Source organism: Rhinatrema bivittatum, chromosome 12 (genome assembly GCF_901001135.1).
Source record: "Rhinatrema bivittatum chromosome 12, aRhiBiv1.1, whole genome shotgun sequence".
NCBI lineage: Eukaryota > Metazoa > Chordata > Amphibia > Gymnophiona > Rhinatrematidae > Rhinatrema > Rhinatrema bivittatum.
Genome location: NC_042626.1, coordinates 4,882,993 through 4,901,588, shown reverse-complemented (window position 1 = coordinate 4,901,588; position 18,596 = coordinate 4,882,993). Strand labels below are relative to the sequence as shown.

At 46.5% G+C, this 18,596-nt stretch overlaps 1 protein-coding gene across 3 annotated transcripts; it reads left to right on the top strand.

Annotated features, from left to right (window-relative positions):
- The first annotated feature begins 784 nt into the window (after positions 1-784).
- On the top strand, positions 785-16,251 carry LOC115074308 (ras-related protein Rab-7b-like). 3 transcript variants are annotated; one of them, XM_029573632.1, is made up of 6 exons: positions 785-1,244; positions 8,499-8,560; positions 8,774-8,900; positions 9,942-10,157; positions 13,546-13,671; positions 15,157-15,365. In XM_029573632.1, exons 2-6 carry the CDS (start codon positions 8,508-8,510, stop codon positions 15,160-15,162), a joined length of 528 nt encoding a protein of 175 aa, XP_029429492.1. In that variant the 5' UTR covers positions 785-1,244; positions 8,499-8,507; the 3' UTR covers positions 15,163-15,365. The 3 variants fall into 3 exon arrangements, with proteins under 3 accessions (XP_029429492.1, XP_029429491.1, XP_029429490.1); XM_029573631.1 differs by lacking the exon at positions 15,157-15,365 and adding an exon at positions 15,390-16,251 and having other exon boundaries at positions 791-1,088; XM_029573630.1 differs by lacking the exon at positions 15,157-15,365 and adding an exon at positions 15,390-16,251 and having other exon boundaries at positions 793-1,244.
- The last annotated feature ends 2,345 nt before the right edge of the window (positions 16,252-18,596 follow it).

Genomic DNA, 18,596 nt, shown 5'->3' with positions numbered 1-18,596 from the left:
CAAAATCTCTGGTCTTATTATCACAGGGGAACAGATGTTAGCAAGTGATCAGTGTGTGCCCTGCTCTTTCCTTGGGCAAGCTTTGCTGTATACGGTTAAGGGAGAAGTGCCTTTTCCTGAGGCTGGGATTCTTAACAGTATTGGATGAGGTTCTGGAGAATTACAGGCAGAGTTTCTGAAGTTATGAATTTTCAGCAAAATCTTTAATGGAATCCAGGTGGGGAGCAGAGAGGGAGAGGCTCTCGCAGATATCCCTGTGCAATTCTCCCCGAGAAGATAAAAGAGCAGGAATGAGAGAGAGCAGCCGGGGAGAGGGAAGCTGTCATGTTTTACAGGAAGTGTGAAGGAGAATAAATAGTTTGTAGATGAGTATAAGGAAGAGCTATCTCAGGGCTTCTCCTAAGCCTCTTGCTTTCTCATTAAAGCCTGAATTGTCCTGGGTTCTGGTGCAGTGAAACAGCTGGTAATGATGTCATCGCTGGACTGCCACTGGTAATCCCTCCTACTCCCAGCAAAGGAAAAACAGTGTCAGACAGAGCGGCAAGAGAAGACCGAGCGAGAAAGACGCGCACACACAGGGAGAGGGAAAGACGCACACACACACACACACACACAGGGAGAGCGAAAGACACACAAGGAGAGGGAAAGACCCACACACACACACACACACACACAGGGAGAGGGAAAGACACACACACACACACACACAGGGAGAGGGAAAGACGCACACACACACACACATACACACAGGGAGAGGGAAAGACACACACACACACACACAGGGAGAGGGAAAGACACACACACACACACACAGGGAGAGGGAAAGACGCACACACACACACACAGGGAGAGGGAAAGACGCACACACACACACACACAGGGAGAGGGAAAGACACATACATACAAGTGGGGCGTGGGAGAAGGAGAACCAGAGAGTGAGATACACACAGGGAGGAGGAGGGACAGAAAGACACGGGGCGAGGGAGATACAGAAGAGAGAGGGAAATAGAAAAAGGCGGAAACAGGAAGAAAAAAACTCCAGACCAAGAGAAGGAGACAGACACAAAGAAACCATCCGAAGGAGCAAAGTAAGAGGAAGAAACTCCCCAGAAGAATGTGGGTGGTTTGGTTCTTTGCTTTAAGGTCTTGACTTTGAGGAGACTCCAGCTGGACAGGACGGAGAAGGCAGCCAGCATGAGCAGGGAGGGCTCGCTTCTGCAGGGGGCAAACTGTGGCCTCAGCCTGTGAGTAACCTGCCTCTCCTATCTACACCGTTTAGCATTCTGCACAGAACAGGACATGTTGCTTGCTTCAGAAGTTTCAATACCTCCACTTTAGGAAGTGAATTGATTCATTTGTTTTTGGAAGCTTTTACTTGATTTCCGTATTCCTTTTGGTTTTATCTGCTGCTTGTCTTGTATGATGAGTCAGTATTATGCTGAACTGTTGTACTTTTTGTAGCTGTTCCACCTCCCCTAGAGGGCCTTGTTGTCATTTGATGAGTAATAAGCTCTCATAAATAAATAAGCAAACAAACAGGGGAAGGCTGTAACTGTAATATTAAATGCATTTCCCCACACATGCAAACACACACACACACACACAAATGCTAGTTTTTCATAACGCATGAACATTGTCTAAAAATACCATCTTGGAAGCCCAGACAAAATGTATTTCATGCATTAAAAAAAAGTGGAAGGAATATCAAATGACTGCCAGCATGGTTTAATGGTGAAGTAAAAGAGGCAGTTAAAGTCAAGAGTATCTTTCACAAAATGAAAAACAGACCCAAAGAAAAATAGGCAAGAGCATAAGCATTGGCAAGATAGATGTAAAACATTAGTAAGACAGAATTTGAAAAGAAGCTTGCCAGAGAGGCAAAAACTAATAATAACAATGTTTTCAAATGCATTTGAAGGAAAAAGCCTGTGAGGGAGTCAGTTGGATCTCTAGATACCTGAAGGGTAAAAGGGGTGCTTAGGAAGGACATGGAAATAGCTGAAAACTGAATTAATTATTTGCCTCGGTCTTTACTGGGAAGGATGTTGAGAGTATACCTACACTAGAAACATTCTTTAATAGTGATAATCCTGAGCAACTAAAACAAATCTCTGTGAAAATGGAGGATGTAATAGTTCAAATTGACAAACTGAAGAGTAACAAGTCACCAGGACCGGATGGCATCCACTCCAAAGAACTCAAATATGAAATTGCAAACTTGTTGCTAGTAATTTGTAACCTGTCATTTAAAACAGTCACAATACCTGAAGACTGGAAATTGGCCAATATGCAGGGATCTTCATTTTCAGTTTGTATTTTATTTTTCCTGGGAATTTATCAATTCCACAGACACAGGAGAAAACAGCAGAAATAATGACTTGCTATTTTTCCAGATAAATATCTTTTTTTGTTCTTTTTGTAATAAACACTGATAAATTCCCAGGAGAAATAAAATGTAAACTGAAAACAAAGGTCCCTAGCAATACGACACCAATTTTTAAAAAGGGTTCCAAGGGTGATCCAGAAAAGTATAGACTGGTGAGTCTGACATCGATGCCAAGCAAAATGATAGAAGGCATTCTTAAAAACAAAATCACTGGCCACATAGAGCGGCCTGGCTCAATGGGGAAGCGTCAACGTGGTTTCAGGAAAGGGAAGTCTTGCCTGATCAATCTTTCAGATTTTTTTAAGGTGTAAATAAAGGCGCGCAGGTGGGTACTGCATTTTTGGATTTTGAGAAGGCATTTGCCAAGGTTGCCCACGAGAGATTCCTGAGGAAATTGCAAAGCCGTGGGCTAGGAGTCAGTGTCCTCTGGTGAATGTGTAACAGAGAGTGGGACTAAATGATCAGTTTTCCAGCATTGGTGGAATGTCCCAGGGATCGGTATTGGGATTTGTGCTGTTTACCAGATTCATAAATGATCTGAACAGGGCGGTAGTTACTGCCTTTATCGGGACACATGGGGGAGACCTGCAAGGAGCGGCAGTTACCACCATAAGCCACTTACGGTCAGACTGGATGGCCCATTTGGTCTTTATCTGCTATCACTGCTATGTTACTATGACCTGGAAAAGGAACGACCAGTAAGGAGATCAAATTTGCAGATGACACAAAATTATTCAACACTGTTAAAACAGCAGGGGATGTGAGGAGCTGCAGGAGGAACCGTGGGAGTGGGCGACTGAATGACAAATGAAATTTAATGTGGAAAAGTGCAACGTGATGCACATAAGGGAAAAATCACCCCAACGACAGGTTTTTAATGCTGGGTTTTGTTTCGGGAGTCAGTACCCAGGAATAATGCATTAAGATCCTTGGCTCAGTGCACAGCAGCAGTCAAAAAAAGCAAATAGGTTATTAGGAATGATCTAAGAAGGAATGGAGAATAAAATAGAAAGATCACAGAGTGACTGCACCTTGAGTGTTGTGTGCTGTTCCAGTTGTCCCATCTCAAAGAAGACAGAGCAGACCTGGAAAAGGGGCAGAGAAGGACAACAGTAGGGATAAAGTAGAGGAATAGTTTAGTATTAGAGCAGTGGGGCTGTGAAGCAAGGAAACCAGAGTTCAAATCCCACTGCTGCTCCTTGTACCCCTCAGTGCCTCAGAGGTACAAACTCTCTGGGCACAGGGAAATCCCTCCAGTACCTGAATGTGCCTGAAAGGTGGAATATAAATCAGTAATAAAGGGGATGGAGCGGCTGTCCTATGATGGGAGGCTGTGCGGCTCGGAAAAGAGACGGCTGAGGTTTATAAAATCAGGAGTGGGGTGGGACGGTTCTTTACCCTGTCAAATAATACTTCAACAAGGGGAAACTCCATGAAACGAAAATCAGCAGATTTAACATAAATCATAGGAGGTACTATCAAGCCGTGGACTCTGTTGCCAGAGGACTAGGGGCAGATTGCAGGAAAATATCGGCCATGGGGATTTTTTCAAAACTGGTCCACAGGATATCTGATGCCCTCATGCACTTCCCCTGCAGCACATGGATCTTCTGTCCGCGGCAGAATGGGGTATCTGACGCCCTCATGCACTTCCCCTGCAGCACATGGGTCTTCCAGCCGCGGCAGGATGGGGTATCTGACGCCCTCATGCACTTCCCCTGCAGCACATGGATCTTCCGGCCGCGGCAGGATGGGGTATCTGACGCCCTCATGCACTTCCCCTGCAGCACATGGATCTTCCGGCCGCGGCAGGATGGGGTATCTGACGCCCTCATGCACTTCCCCTGCAGCCTGCCTCCATTCCCTCCGAGGCCGCTCCGAAATCGGAGCGGCCTCGGAGGGAACTCTCTTTCACCCTCCCCTCACCTTCCCCTCCCTTCCTCTACCTAACCCACCCCCCCGGCACTATCTAACCCCCCCCCCTACCTTTATCCATGGATTTACGCCTCCCGGAGGGAGACGTAAATCCGCGCGCGCCAGCAGCCCGCTGGCGCGCCGAGACCCGACTCGGGGACGGTTCCGGAGGGCGCGGCCACGCCCCCGAAACGCCACGCCCTGCCCCCAAAATGCCGCAACGTTCGGCCCCACCCCCGACACGCCCCGACACGCCCCCTTCCAAAAACCCCGGGACCTACGCGCGTCCCGGGGTTCTGCGCGCGCCGGCGGCCTATGGAAAATAGGCGCGCCGGCACGCAAGGCCCTGCTCGCGTAAATCCGGGCGGATTTACGCGAGCAGGGCTTTTAAAATCCGCCCGACTGCTTTTTCTAGGACCTTAGTGATGAAAGGCAGGTTGGATGTTGGTCAGTAATTGTCCCAATCCTTGATTCTGCCAGTTTTATTTTTTAGGATTGGTTTAATCACAGCTTGTTTTGCCCTTTCGGGGAGCAAACCTTCTGCTAGTGAGTGGTTTATTATGGTTGTGAATAATCGGCGTTATTACACTGTTTACTGTTTTCAGTGCACTTGCAGGGATAGGGTCCAGTGGGTGGGTAGCAGGCTTCATTTTAGAGATGATTTGGTTTATTTCGAGTTTAGATACTGGGTCGAATGAGCTCCTTTTTACTTGTCCAGGTTTTTCCTCAGGTTCTTTGGTTGCTGAGTGGGTAGAGATTTGTGATTTTAGTGCATTGATTTTTTGTTTTAACTGCGAGGTAGCTTATTCGTTAGGTGAGTTTTAGAAAAGTTGTGGTTGTTTGATGTGCAGGAGGATGGGTTCTTGATTAGGTTTTTGACTGTTTCAAAGAGTAATTTGGAGTTAAATTTAACACCATGAAGTTGTTTAGCGTAGTAGTCATTTTTTTCTTTGTTGATTTGTTCTCGGTATTTTGTTAATAGGGTTTGTATTTTCTAGGGATTCGTAGATTGGCATTTTCTCCATTGCTTTTCAGATTTCCTCAGGGTCTATTTAGTGTGCCTTAGTTCTTCACTGTTCCAAGGTTTTTTTTGTTTAGTTATGTTTCCTTTATTTTGGAACATTTTTATCTGGATTGGGCATAGGGTATCTGCTATTTCATTGATAATTTTATCCCAGGAGTCAAAAGATGAGGTGGTATTATCAAGATCAAACTCAATTATTTGTGTTTAATATTTTCTTCAAGAGTTAAGAACATAAGAACATAAGAAATTGCCATGCTGGGTCAGACCAAGGGTCCATCAAGCCCAGCATCCTGTTTCCAACAGAGGCCAAACCAGGCCACAAGAACCTGGCAATTACCCAAACACCAAGAAGACCCATGCTACTGATGCAATTAATTCTATAACATATACCAATACAAGGGATGCTTGTGTCCTGGTATTACTTATGTACGGTGGCTATTGTTCAAGGACAGACAATTTTATGGGTGTCCTTCTTTTAGCCCCGTCTATTAATCTTTATTATCCAAAATTCAATGTAGATTTTCTATTTTGTCTTTTACTTTTTTATCTAAAAAGATCCCCTTATCTCCCCGTTTTATGAGGCGACCCGCTACTTGTTTGTCAATACTTATCAGGACATCCGTCTCAATTGCTTCTCGCAGGCAGACGCGATCCCCGCAAGAAGCAATTGAGACGGATGTCCTGATAAGTATTGACAAACAAGTAGCGGGTCGCCTCATAAAACGGGGAGATAAGGGGATCTTTTTAGATAAAAAAGTAAAAGACAAAATAGAAAATCTACATTGAATTTTGATCCCTGCGAGAAGCAATTGAGACGGATGTCCTGATAAGTATTGACAAACAAGTAGCGGGTCGCCTCATAAAACGGGGAGATAAGGGGATCTTTTTAGATAAAAAAGTAAAAGACAAAATAGAAAATCTACATTGAATTTTGGATAATAAAGATTAATAGACGGGGCTAAAAAGAAGGACACCCATAAAATTGTCTGTCCTTGAACAATAGCCACCGTACATAAGTAATACCAGGACACAAGCATCCCTTGTATTGGTATATGTTATAGAATTATTATTGAAGGGAAGAGGTTGGTTGATGAACTGATGCAATTAATAGCAGTGGCTATTCTCTAAGTAAAATTGATTAATAGCCGTTAATGGACTTCTCCTCCAAGAACTTATCCAAACCTTTTTTGAACCCAGCTACACTAACTGCACTAACCACATCCTCTGGCAGCAAATTCCAGAGCTTTATTGTGCGTTGAGTGAAAAAGAATTTTCTCCGATTAGTCTTAAATGTGCTACTTGCTAACTTCATGGAATGCCCCCTAGTCCAGGCCTTTCTTTTAACCAACTGGCAATCCACAAAAGGACATTACCTCCTATCCCTTGAATTTTTAGTTTTCTTAGAATCCTCTCATGAGGGACTTTGTTGAATGCCTTCTGAAAATCCAAATACACCACATCTATCGGTTCACCTTTGTCCACATGTTTATTAATCCCTTCAGAAAAATGTAGGAGATTTGTGGCCCATCAAACCATGTTTATATACATGTTTTGTGATTTTATTCCTTATAACAGTTTCTACGATTTTTCCCAGCACTGAAGTCAGGCTCACCAGTCTATAGTTTGCTGGATCCTTTTTTAAATATTGGGGTTACATTGGCCATCTTCCAGCCTTCAGGTACAATGGATGATTTTAATGATATGTTACAAATATTTACTAATAGGTCTGAATTTTCTTTTTCTAGTTCTTTCAGAACCCTGCGGTGTATACCATCCAGTCCAGGTGATTTACTGTTCTTCATTTTGTCAACCAGGCCTACCACATCTTCCAGGTTCACCGTGATTTGGTTCAGTCCATCTCTATCATTACCCTTTAAAACCTTCTCCAGTACGGGTATCTCCCCAACATCCTCTTCAGTAAACACTGAAGCAAAGAAATAATTTAATCTTTCCACAATGGCCTTATCTTCTCTAAGTGCCCCTTTAACTCCATGATCACCCAACGGTCCAACCGACTCCCTTGCAGGTTTTCTGCTTCGAAGATATTTTTTAAAGTTTTTGTGAGTTTTTGCCTCTATGGCCAACTTCTTTTCAAATTCTCTTAGCCTGTCTTATCAATGTCTTAGATTTAACTTGCCAACTCTTATGCATTATCCTATTTTCTTCTGGTTGAGAGTTGAGGGGTGGTGGATAGGTGCGTGAGGTGATGGGTTAGGGGGTTCTAGGTGAGAGAGGTGGTGAGTCAGGAGATGGTGGGTGTGTGAGGTTGAGAGTCAAGGGGTGGTGGATAGGTGCGTGAGGTGATGGGTTAGGGGGTTCTAGGTGAGAGAGGTGGTGAGTCAGGAGATGGTGGGTGTGTGAGGTTGAGAGTCAAGGGGTGGTGGATAGGTGCGTGAGGTGATGGGTTAGGGGGTTCTAGGTGAGAGAGGTGGTGAGTCAGGAGATGGTGGTGAGTGAGTGAGGTTGAGAGTTGAGGGGTGGTGGATAGGTGCGTGAGGTGATCAGTTAGGGGTTCTAGGTGAGAGAGGTGGTGAGTCAGGAGATGGTGGGTGAGTGAGGTTGAGAGTCGAGGGGTGGTGGATAGGTGCGTGAGGTGATGGGTTAGGGGGTTCTAGGTGAGAGAGGTGGTGAGTCAGGAGATGGTGGATAGGTGGGAGAGGTGGTGAGTCAGGAGATGGTGATGAGTGAGTGAGGTTGAGAGTCGAGGGGTGGTGGATAGATGAGAGAGGTAGTGAGTCAGGAGATGGTGGTGGGTGAGTGAGGTTGAGAATCGAGGGGTGGTGGATAGGTGGGTTAGGTGATGGGTTAGGGGGTTCTAGGTGAGAGAGGTGGTGAGTCAGGAGATGGTGGATAGGTGGGAGAGGTGGTGAGTCAGGAGATGGTGATGAGTGAGTGAGGTTGAGAGTCGAGGGGTGGTGGATAGATGAGAGAGGTGGTGAGTCAGGAGATGGTGGTGGGTGAGTGAGGTTGAGAATCGAGGGGTGGTGGATAGGTGGGTTAGGTGATGGGTTAGGGGGTTCTAGGTGGGAGGGGTGGTGAGTCAGGAGATGGTAGAGAGGTGGGAGAGGTGGTGAGTTGGCGGTGGGGCAGGAGTAAGTGAGTGAGCAGATAGTGAGTGCTGGGTTCACCACTGTACATTCTCTCAGCATTTTTTCTCCTTTTCTTCCCCTCTAGTTTCTCTTCATGAATTCTAATAAGAAAGTGGACTTGAAGATTATTATTCTGGGCTCACTGGGGTAAGAAACTCCCTGTGCAAACTTTGCTGCCGACTTTTTCTCCAAGGCCTGTAATCTTTAGGCTTCCAAGGTGCAGCTTTCAGGATGCATTCACTGCTCCTACAGAAACTTGTTATCAAACAAGCAGATAAGGTAGATTGAGGCTGTAGTCCCTCAGCCCAAACACCAAAGCTTCAGGATGCAAGAAATGATTGCTTTGTTTCTTTTCACAAGGGTAGGGAAAACCTCACTTCTGCAGCAGTATGTGAATAAGAGGTTTTATGAGGATTATCGGACCACCCTTGGAGCCAGCGTCCTTACAAAGGTCATCAATATTGACAACACCAGCATAAAACTCCAGGTAAGCTCTTGAGTCACACCTGGGAAGTGGGAGGAGCTTCAGGACTCTTGGTGACATCAGATAGAGTCTCATTCTAGCTCCCAAGGGTCAGGTAGGCCTAGCTATAAAACGCAGTAACATAAAACCACCATAATTAGCACAAATGAGCAATATCGAGACTGAATGAGCGCAGAGACAAAATTTCCCTCACAATCCATAAATGCCATAACTCCACAGTGGCAGTGGGATGGGGCAGTGTGTGAGGGAAGCTTGCACTGCTTCTGCTGTCGCTGCAGTGCGATGGGGCAGTGTGTGAGGGAAGCGTGCACTGCTTCTGCTGTCCCTGCATTGCAATGGGGCATTGTGTGAGGGAAGCTTGCACTGCTTCTGCTGTGCCTGCAGTGTGATGGGGCAGTGTGTGAGGGAAGCTTGCACTGCTTCTGCTGTGCCTGCAGTGCGATGGGGCAGTGTGTGAGGGAAGCTTGCACTGCTTCTGCTGTCCCTGCATTGCAATGGGGCAGTGTGTGAGGGAAGCTTGCACTGCTTCTGCTGTGCCTGCAGTGTGATGGGGCAGTGTGTGAGGGAAGCTTGCACTGCTTCTGCTGTGCCTGCAGTGCGATGGGGCAGTGTGTGAGGGAAGCTTGCACTGCTTCTGCTGTGCCTGCAGTGCGATGGGGCAGTGTGTGAGGGAAGCTTGCACTGCTTCTGCTGTGCGGATGGGGCAGTGTGTGAGGGAAGCGAGCACTGCTTCTGCTGACCCTGCAGTGCGATGGGGCAGTGTGTGAGGGAAGCGTGCACTGCTTCTGCTGTGCCTGCAGTGCGATGGGGCAGTGTGTGAGGGAAGCTTGCACTGCTTCTGCTGTGCGGATGGGGCAGTGTGTGAGGGAAGCGAGCACTTATCCCCAGTTCTGCCTGGGGACTGAAGTCTCGTGCTCTGCCTGAAGGTTTGAGACATTTTGCTAGAAGTAAGAACAAACCTGATTAATACAAAATTTAGGGAGAGGTGTAGCAGGAAGGGATGGGGGGTTTCTGTCTAATGGTGTGATCTTCCCTCTCTCCCAGATCTGGGACACAGGGGGTCAAGAGCGCTTCCGCTCAGTAGTGTCCAGTTTCTACAAGGGCTCAGACGGCTGTATCCTGGCCTTCGATGTGACCGATCAGGAGTCCTTTGACTCTGTGGAGGACTGGAGGCAGGACTTTCTGCAAAGGATCCGTCCCTCGGTGGGCACCTTCCCCATGGTGATAATGGGGAATAAAGTGGATATCAGCGCCCGGCAGGTAATGAAGGTGGGCTCTGAGCAGGAGGCTTCCCTCACAGTGGCTGAATGGGGCTATGAATGAGGCTGTTAAAGCCTAAAAGGCTTTGATTGATTCATTTTTTTTTAATGTCTGTCCCGCACAATCCAGTGAGCCAGTCAGGTTACAGTTGTGCATACATAATATAAACCAAACCAATACAGACACATAAAACCTGCAAGACATCAACCGGAGCCCAAGCAAAGAAGTGAAAAGAACTGAGCAGGCAGCTGGGAAAATGTATACATTATCAAATATTACTCGATGTTAGGGGACCAAGCAAGAAAACAGTAATCAAAGTCACATCAGGAAGATTTCGCTCTGTGGCCGTCAGTGGTTGGCGAGGTTTTTAGGCCTTTAATAGTGAGCTGACCCCTTGCTAAGGCCCTCATGGATCCAATGTAAGGGAAGTCAATGACGTGATCCCAGTACAGAAGCAAGGGAGTGGAGTGGAGGAGTAGCCTACGAGCCAGGAGACTAGGGGGTCAAGTCCCACTGTTGCCCCTTGTGACCTTGGGCGAGTCACTTTACCCTCCATTGCCTCAGGTACAAACTGAGATTATTGCAAACTCTCTGGGGATAGGGAAATACCTACAAGACCTGAATGTAAGCTGCTTTCAAGCAGATATAAAAAATCTAAATAAATGCACGTGAATCCTTGCAGTCACATTTTGAATTGTCTACAAGGCTTTCAAAACCGTTTTAGATAATCCAGTGTAAAGTGAATTGCAATAATCCTTTAGAAATGGAAAGCAGGACCTAAGAAGGCGCATTTATTTATTTATTTATTTGAGGTTCCTTATATACTGAGGCACGTTTGAAAAAAAACATCACCTCGGTTCACAATATAACATAACTTAGCAACCAGCTTTACAATATTAACATTAACAGGGAGAGGGTTAACAGGGGACAATACATGAATTATATACAGGAATAATATACAAATGTACATGTTAATTTTAACAAATGAGTTAAATAAGGCAGTGACGGTATTTGGGGGGAAAGTAATGGAGGGAGGGGAGGAGGAGGAGAATACCTACAGGGGTGGGGGGTAGGGAAGGAGGGGAGAGGTCGGGGATCGGTCAGGCGGTCAAGAAGTATCTTTGGTGAGAGATAGCATTAGCACTGGGAAGTTGGATGACAAATACTGGTGATGCAGGCTGAGCAGAGACTTGGCCAGGAGCAAACACTGGTAATGCAAGATTAAAAAACAGGAAACCTGCAAGGGAATCGTTTGGGCCGTTAGATGACCAGGGGGTAAGAGGGGAAGTGAGGGAGCCTAAGGCCATAGCAGAAAAACGAAATTAATTCTTTGGTCTTTAGTAAGGAGGGAACCACTGTTTGTAGATGCTGAAGAAACTGAAACAGGTCAGGTGAATCTGAAAGATAAACGGATAAACTAGAAACCAGTCACCAGGATCTGATGCTATGAAGGAGCTGAGATGCAATCTCTCCAGCCTGAGGACTGCAGGGAAGCCAATTTATCCCCAGGTTTCAAAAGACGACCCGAGCAGCCTCAGACCAGTGAGCCTCCCGTTAGTCCCAGCTAAAATGGTGCATGTTACTGCTTAGAACAAAACCACTGAACATATGGATAAAGATGGTTTAACGAGGAAGGCTGTGCCTTATTAATCTGTTACAAGCCTGGGAGTCAAGGTAATGTAGGTGGAGTTTCTCAGGAAACGAAAAAGTCCCAGGATGGGCGGAGACAGGAACCAGGGACGTGCATTTGTTTCCTCCGATTCAGCAGTGCGCGCGTGCACGCAAGAACAGGGCGCGCGAGCCTGTGGTTTTAATAATGAGATGCACACGTGCGCGCCGTTTCCCCCGTGTGCTTCCGGGTTGCACCTCCCTAACAGGTGATTGGTTAGAAGATAGGATGCAAAGCGCGGGGCCGTGTGGTCAGAGTGTCTCGGGGGTCTGTAGTGGGACCAGCCTTGTTTAACTTGCTCAGTAATGTCCTGGCTACGGGAGCACCGAATGAGGTGATCAGAGTTGCAGATGATACTAAATTAGTCAAGGTAGTTAGCAATCTATGGGGAATTGCAGAAGGAGCAATCTGGGCAACTAAATGGCAGTTATAATTTAATTTAGACACTGCAAAGTGATGCACGCAGGGAAAAATATTCTCAGCTACAGGTAGGCAATGCTGGATTCTGTATTAGGAGTCAGCAGCCAGGAAAAGGACCTTGGAGTCCTTGTGGACAAAATGTTAAAATCCTCAGCTCGGTGTGCGGCGCAGGGCAAACAGAATCATTAGGAAAGGACCTTGGAGAATAAATGTGAGGACGCCATAGAATATCCTGTTGCCTCTGTGTCAAGCCATGCTGCAGCCTCACCTTGAGTACTGTCTGCAATTCTGGTCGCCCCAGCTCAAGAAAGACGGAGCAGAACTAGAGTAAAAGGTGATAAAAATGAGAAAGGGGATGCAACAGCTCCCCTAGGAAGAAGGGCTAAAGAAGTTTTATTTAATCACTTTTATATTCTGTTCCTTCCAAATGAATTCCAGGGCCATTCAGCTTGGAGAAGAGACAAAGGAGAGGGAATATGATAGAGATTTATCATATCATGAGTGGGAAGGAACAGATACATAGAAAATGGTTATTTATTCTTTCAAACAGTACAAGAACTAGAACATTCTCCTTGAAATGAATGGCTGCAAACATAAAACAAATGGGTGAAAGTATTTTTTTCACTCAACACACAATTAAGCTGTGGAATTTGTTGCCAGAGGATGTGGTTAAAGCATCTAGCACAGCTGGGTTTAAAAAGGGTTTGGAAAAGTTCCTGGAAGAAAAGTCCATAAATATTTATTAGTCGGGTAGATTTGGAGAAAGCCACCACTTGTCCTCTCCCAGGGATAAGGGCTGCCTAACAAGAAATGTATTTATTTATTTAAAGTTTTTTTTTATCTATGGGCATTCGTAGATACATCATGCTGGTTTACACAGAACAAAGTTAACAGAAACAAATAGAACAAGGGAATTTGTAACAAGGAATTAAGGCATTAAAGGTAATTTAATAACTAAATTGAACGCAATGAGCTGACCATTTGAAAACATTTAAATAGGACAGTGATAACAGTAAACGAGTTACATAAAACAAGTGTATTGACGATAAGTATTTAAGGAATGAAATGGATCTATTTGTTGGGATCTCCTGGATTCTTGTGACCCAGCCTAGCCATTGTTGGGGACTGCATTCTGGGTTCAATGACCCAGCATGGCCTTTGCATACTTTGGCTTCTGTCTTGGCTGTGCAGAGGGCAAACGAAAGAGGAGTTGGCAACTAGCCGGTCCCTTCTCATGCAACTTTATCCCCCCATGGTGTGATGAACACAGTTACCTGACAGTGTGCTTCCATCTCACAGGTGTCAAAGGACAAAGCTGCAGCCTGGTGCAAAGAAAGAGACCTTCCTTACTTTGAAGTCAGTGCTAAAAATGACGTGAATGTCCAGCAAGCCTTCGAAGCACTGGCAAGGAAAGCTCTTCAGCATGTGAGTATCTCCCTCTGCAACTATCCCGGCAAATCCCAGCCTGGCTCATACTGCAATGACACCAACGGCATAGGAAAATGTGGGAGACAGGCTCTGGAAGCCAAATTTAGGCCCTTAGGTAGGAAGCTGAAATCCAGACCCTCCAGGGTAGCATTCTCTGAAATGCTCCCTGTTCCACGCGCAGGTCACCAGAGGCAGGCAGAGCTCCAGAGTCTCAATGCGTGGATGAGACGATGGTGCAAGGAAGAGGGATTCAGTTTTGTAAGGAACTGGGGAACCTTTTGGGGAAGGGGGAGTCTCTTCCGAAAGGTTGGGCTCCACCTTAACCAGGGTGGAACCAGACTGCTGGCGCTAACCTTTAAAAAGGAGACAGAGCAGCTTTTAAACTAGACCTTGCAAGACTGGCAGATTGGGCATCCAAATGGCAGATGAAATGTAATGTGTACAAGTGCAAGGTGATGCATATAGGGAAAAATAATCCTTGCTATAGAACTTAACATCATGTCACTATCTTAGGACTTACCACCCAGGAAAGAGATCTAAGCTTCATAGTGGATAAAACATTAAAATCGTCGGCTCAGTGTGCTGCAGCAGTCAAAAAAGCAAACAGAATGTTGGGAATTATTAGGAAGGGAATGGTGAATAAAACGGAAAATGTCATAATGCCTCTGTATCGCTCCATGGTGAGACCGCACCTTGAATACTGTGTGCAATTCTGGTCACCGCATCTCAAAAAGGATATAGTTGCGATGGAGAAGGTACAGAGAAGGGCGACCAAAATGATAAAGGGGATGGAACAGCTCTCCTATGAGGAAAGGCTGAAGAAGTTAGGGCTGTTCAGCTTGGAGAAGAGACGGCTGAGGGGGGATATGATCATGAGAGGTCTAGAACGGGTAGATGTGAATCGGTTATTTACTCTTTCGGATAATAGAAAGACTAGGGGGCACTCCATGAAGTTAGCATGGGGCACATTTAAAACTAATCGGAGAAAGTTCTTTTTTACTCAACGCACAATTAAGCTCTGGAATTTGTTGCCAGAGGATGTGGTTAGTGCAGTTAGTGTAGCTGGGTTTAAAAAAGGTTTGGATAAGTTCTTGGAGGAGAAATCCATTAATGGCTATTAATCAAGTTTACTTAGGGAATAGCCACTGCTATTAATTGCATCAGTAGCTTGGGATCTTCTTAGTGTTTGGGTAATTGCCAGGTTCTTGTGGCCTGGTTTGGCCTCTGTTGGACACAGGATGCTGGGCTTGATGGACCCTTGGTCTGACCCGGTATGGCAGGTTCTTATGTTCTTATGACCTGCGTTTGGAAGGAATGTTACCCTCGTATCCCTTTGCAGGTTACTGACCCCTGAGTCTGGCTGTACCTGGGACTGCAAGGTACAGGGGGAATCGGTAGCAAATCTGATTACTTGCAGCCTCTTAGGTTTGTGCATCCTGCTCCTGGGTACCACTTATCACTGTCTTTTCTAATTTATTCCAGTGCTGAGAAAAATCCCCTTATAAAAGCCCTTCTTTCAGTCAAGGCAGCCCACTACAGAGAGAGCAGAGGCTTCTGCTGAGAACGCGGGGCCGTGTGGGAATGGAGCAGCTCTCAGGCTCTGCTGCACTAATCTTTACACATCAAGCCCTGAGTCTGTCGAGGCAGGAGGAGGCAAAACCTAGCATGTGGGTCCCCAAGCATTTATCTGTCTGCTGGTGTCTTCTGTCTTCCAGTACCTGCAGTCCATCGAGAGCTACCTGACAGATTCTATTAAGCTGACGTCATTAGATCCCCCCAAGAAGAGATGCTGCTGAAAGCTGGGACAGACAATCGGACACGTGGCACACGGCCGGTCTCACTCACTCTGCCTGGCCTGACTCCACCCGTGGTCCCTGGTTTGAGGCTGCGACAAATCTTCTCTGCACTGAACCCAAGCCCTCACAGTCTGGGTTATGAGGTCTGAGTCCCGAAGATTGTTCCCTCACTGAGCAGCGAGAGTCCTGCCAGGGTGGAGGAGGGTGAAAGTGACTTCCAGCACTAAGAAACACCTGAAGGACACAGAGGCAAGGCTCCCAGGACCTCTGATCACACACACACACACACACACACAGCTGAGGGCCTGCCAAAAGTGACTCCAGCGTGGCTCCTTAGCCATATAATGTCCATATTCCTGGCTCTGTCTCATGGAGGAGACAAACCAATGCTTGAGCAGCACCCGTGCACTAACACTAACAAACGTTCTCTAGCAAAAAATAAGTGTGCAAATGACAGAGATGAGAGTGCAAGACGAGACCCATTTGAATGTACAGCAATTTGAGGGCAATGCTCCTTTCCCTCAGGAATGCTGGTTTAGTGAGATTTCAGGGACCAGTTCTTCGCTATTCCACGTCAGGAGAATGAAGGGAGGGACCTGTTGGCCTTGCAGAGGATTCAGAAATCAGTCAGAGAGAATGACAAGAGAGGGATGTGTAACATGTTCAGCATAAGCCCAGACTGAGGAAGTCGCTGCCGCTGCTTTCTGTGCACTTACATCTCCCAGCTTTTAAATCTTTCCATGGCAAGTTTTCACCTAGAGATAATTTCTGTTTCCTCTTTCTGGGGACTTCCAAAAGACATTCCAACATGCTCTCAAACTCAGCAAGACCCTCGAATCCAGGCATTCAAAGAAAGAAAGACTCCACTTTCTTCAGAAGGCACCTCCATCCTGATCCTTCCACCATCCCAATTCTGCACCTCCATCCTGCTCCTTCCACCATCTTGATTCTGCATCTCCATCCTGCTCCTTCTATCATCCTGATCCTTCCACCATCCCGATTCTGCACCTCCATCCTGGTCCTTCCACCATCCCAATTCTGCACCTCCATCCTGGTCCTTCCACCATCCCAATTCTGCATCTCCATCCTGCTCCTTCTATCATCCTGATCCTTCCACCATCCCGATTCTGCACCTCCATCCTGGTCCTTCCACCATCCCAATTCTGCACCTCCATCCTGCTCCTTCCACCATCCTGATCCTTCCACCATCCCGATTCTGCATCTCCATCCTGGTCCTTCCACCATCCCGATTCTGCACCTCCATCCTGCTCCTTCCACCATCCTGATCCTCCCACCATCCCGATTCTGCTCCTCCATCCTGATCCTCCCACCATCCCGATTCTGCACCTCCATCCTGCTCCTCCCACCATCCCGATTCTGCACCTCCATCCTGCTCCTTCCACCATCCCGATTCTGCACCTCCATCCTGCTCCTTCCACCATCCCGATTCTGCACCTCCATCCTGCTCCTTCCACCATCCCGATTCTGCACCTCCATCCTGATCCTCCCACCATCCCGATTCTGCACCTCCATCCTGATCCTCCCACCATCCCGATTCTGTACCTTCATCCTGCTCCTTCCACCATCCTGATTCTGCACCTCCATCCTGCTCCTTCCACCATCCCGATTCTGCACCTCCATCCTGGTCCTTCCTCTGCCCTGATTCTTCATCCATCTTAATTTTGCACCTTTCTTTCCTGAGGGAGGATTTGCTGCAGCCCTGGCTGTAAGATATAATCTCTGCTATTAAGGCCTTCGCCCAGCTGGAACTGGTACTGCTGGGCTACAGAGTACAGAACACACCCAAATGGATACCACTTACAGGGCCTCAGCCACAGAGACTACAGTGTAATCTTACCGTAGGCCTGATTTACTTTCACATTGGCCCTGAATGCAACAAGTTTTCAATAAAGATTAAAACACAAATACAATCAAAATGTTTCTGATCTGAATACAGGCACGTTCTGCACTCTTTGAAGTCATAGTGTGGGATAAACACACCATCAGTCATGGCTCCCATCTCACTCAGGTCAACTCAAATGTGCTGATCCAGTTGTGGCTTTGCCCCTGTTCTGGTTAGCAAAGATGAGATCACTAGGACCATTATTGAGGAAAAGAAGGGAGATTTATTTATTTATTTATTAGAGGCTTTTATATACCGACTTTCTTGATACAAATCAAATCAACTCGGTTTACATCAAACTAAGTAACTATAACCAACCAATCAACAAGAGACATATTAAACGGAACATAAAGTTACATTGTAACAAGGAAGCCTTAACTGGGAGTAGGAAGTAAAGAAATGGAGAACGAGGATAAAGAACTATATGCATGGGATGGAGGCAAGGAGCCTACCTCAAGGTAGCTTGCAAGCGTGATTTAGCATTAATTTATTTACATAGGTGATGGAACAGTTCTAAGTCAGGCTGTGGGGCTTGTAGTGGGGAAGGCTCGACAGAACAGCCATGTCTTTAGTTTCTTTTTAAAAGTTAGTAGACAGGTTTCCTGCCTGAGGTCCGGAGGCATGGCGTTCCAGATGGAGGGGCAAGCGATGGAGAATGTCCGGTCTCTGATGGGAGGATGGCTGATGATGTGACTTTGGGGAGGGTGGTGTAGAGGGTGTTTCTGCTTCGATGATTACAGCAGCTACATGACAGCTATCTCCATGGCCACCCGACAGTAGTACCGTAGCAGAATGCATTGGTGCCCTATGGCCTCTCTTGCCTACCTCTTCCGGCAGCAGTGGAGTTGACAACCCTGAGAAATCAGTCAGATGCACTGTGGGCTGTGAAAGTAGCTTCCCAGGACTATAGTCAGTGTGCAGTGTGTGCTACTTAAAGGAGACCTGCCCTCTCCTCAGGCAGGAAACTGTGTTGTGTTAAAGGAGACCTGTCCTCTCCTCAGGCTGGAATTAATGTGCTAGTGTTAAAGGAGACCTGTCCTCTCCTCAGGCAGGAATCAGTGGGCTAGTGTTAAAGGAGACCTGTCCTCTCCTCAGGCAGGAATCAGTGGGCTAGTGTTAAAGGAGACCAGTCCTCTCCTCAGGCTGGAATTAATGTGCTAGTGTTAAAGGAGACCTGTCCTCTCCTCAGGCTGGAATCAGTGTGCTAGTGTTAAAGGAGACCT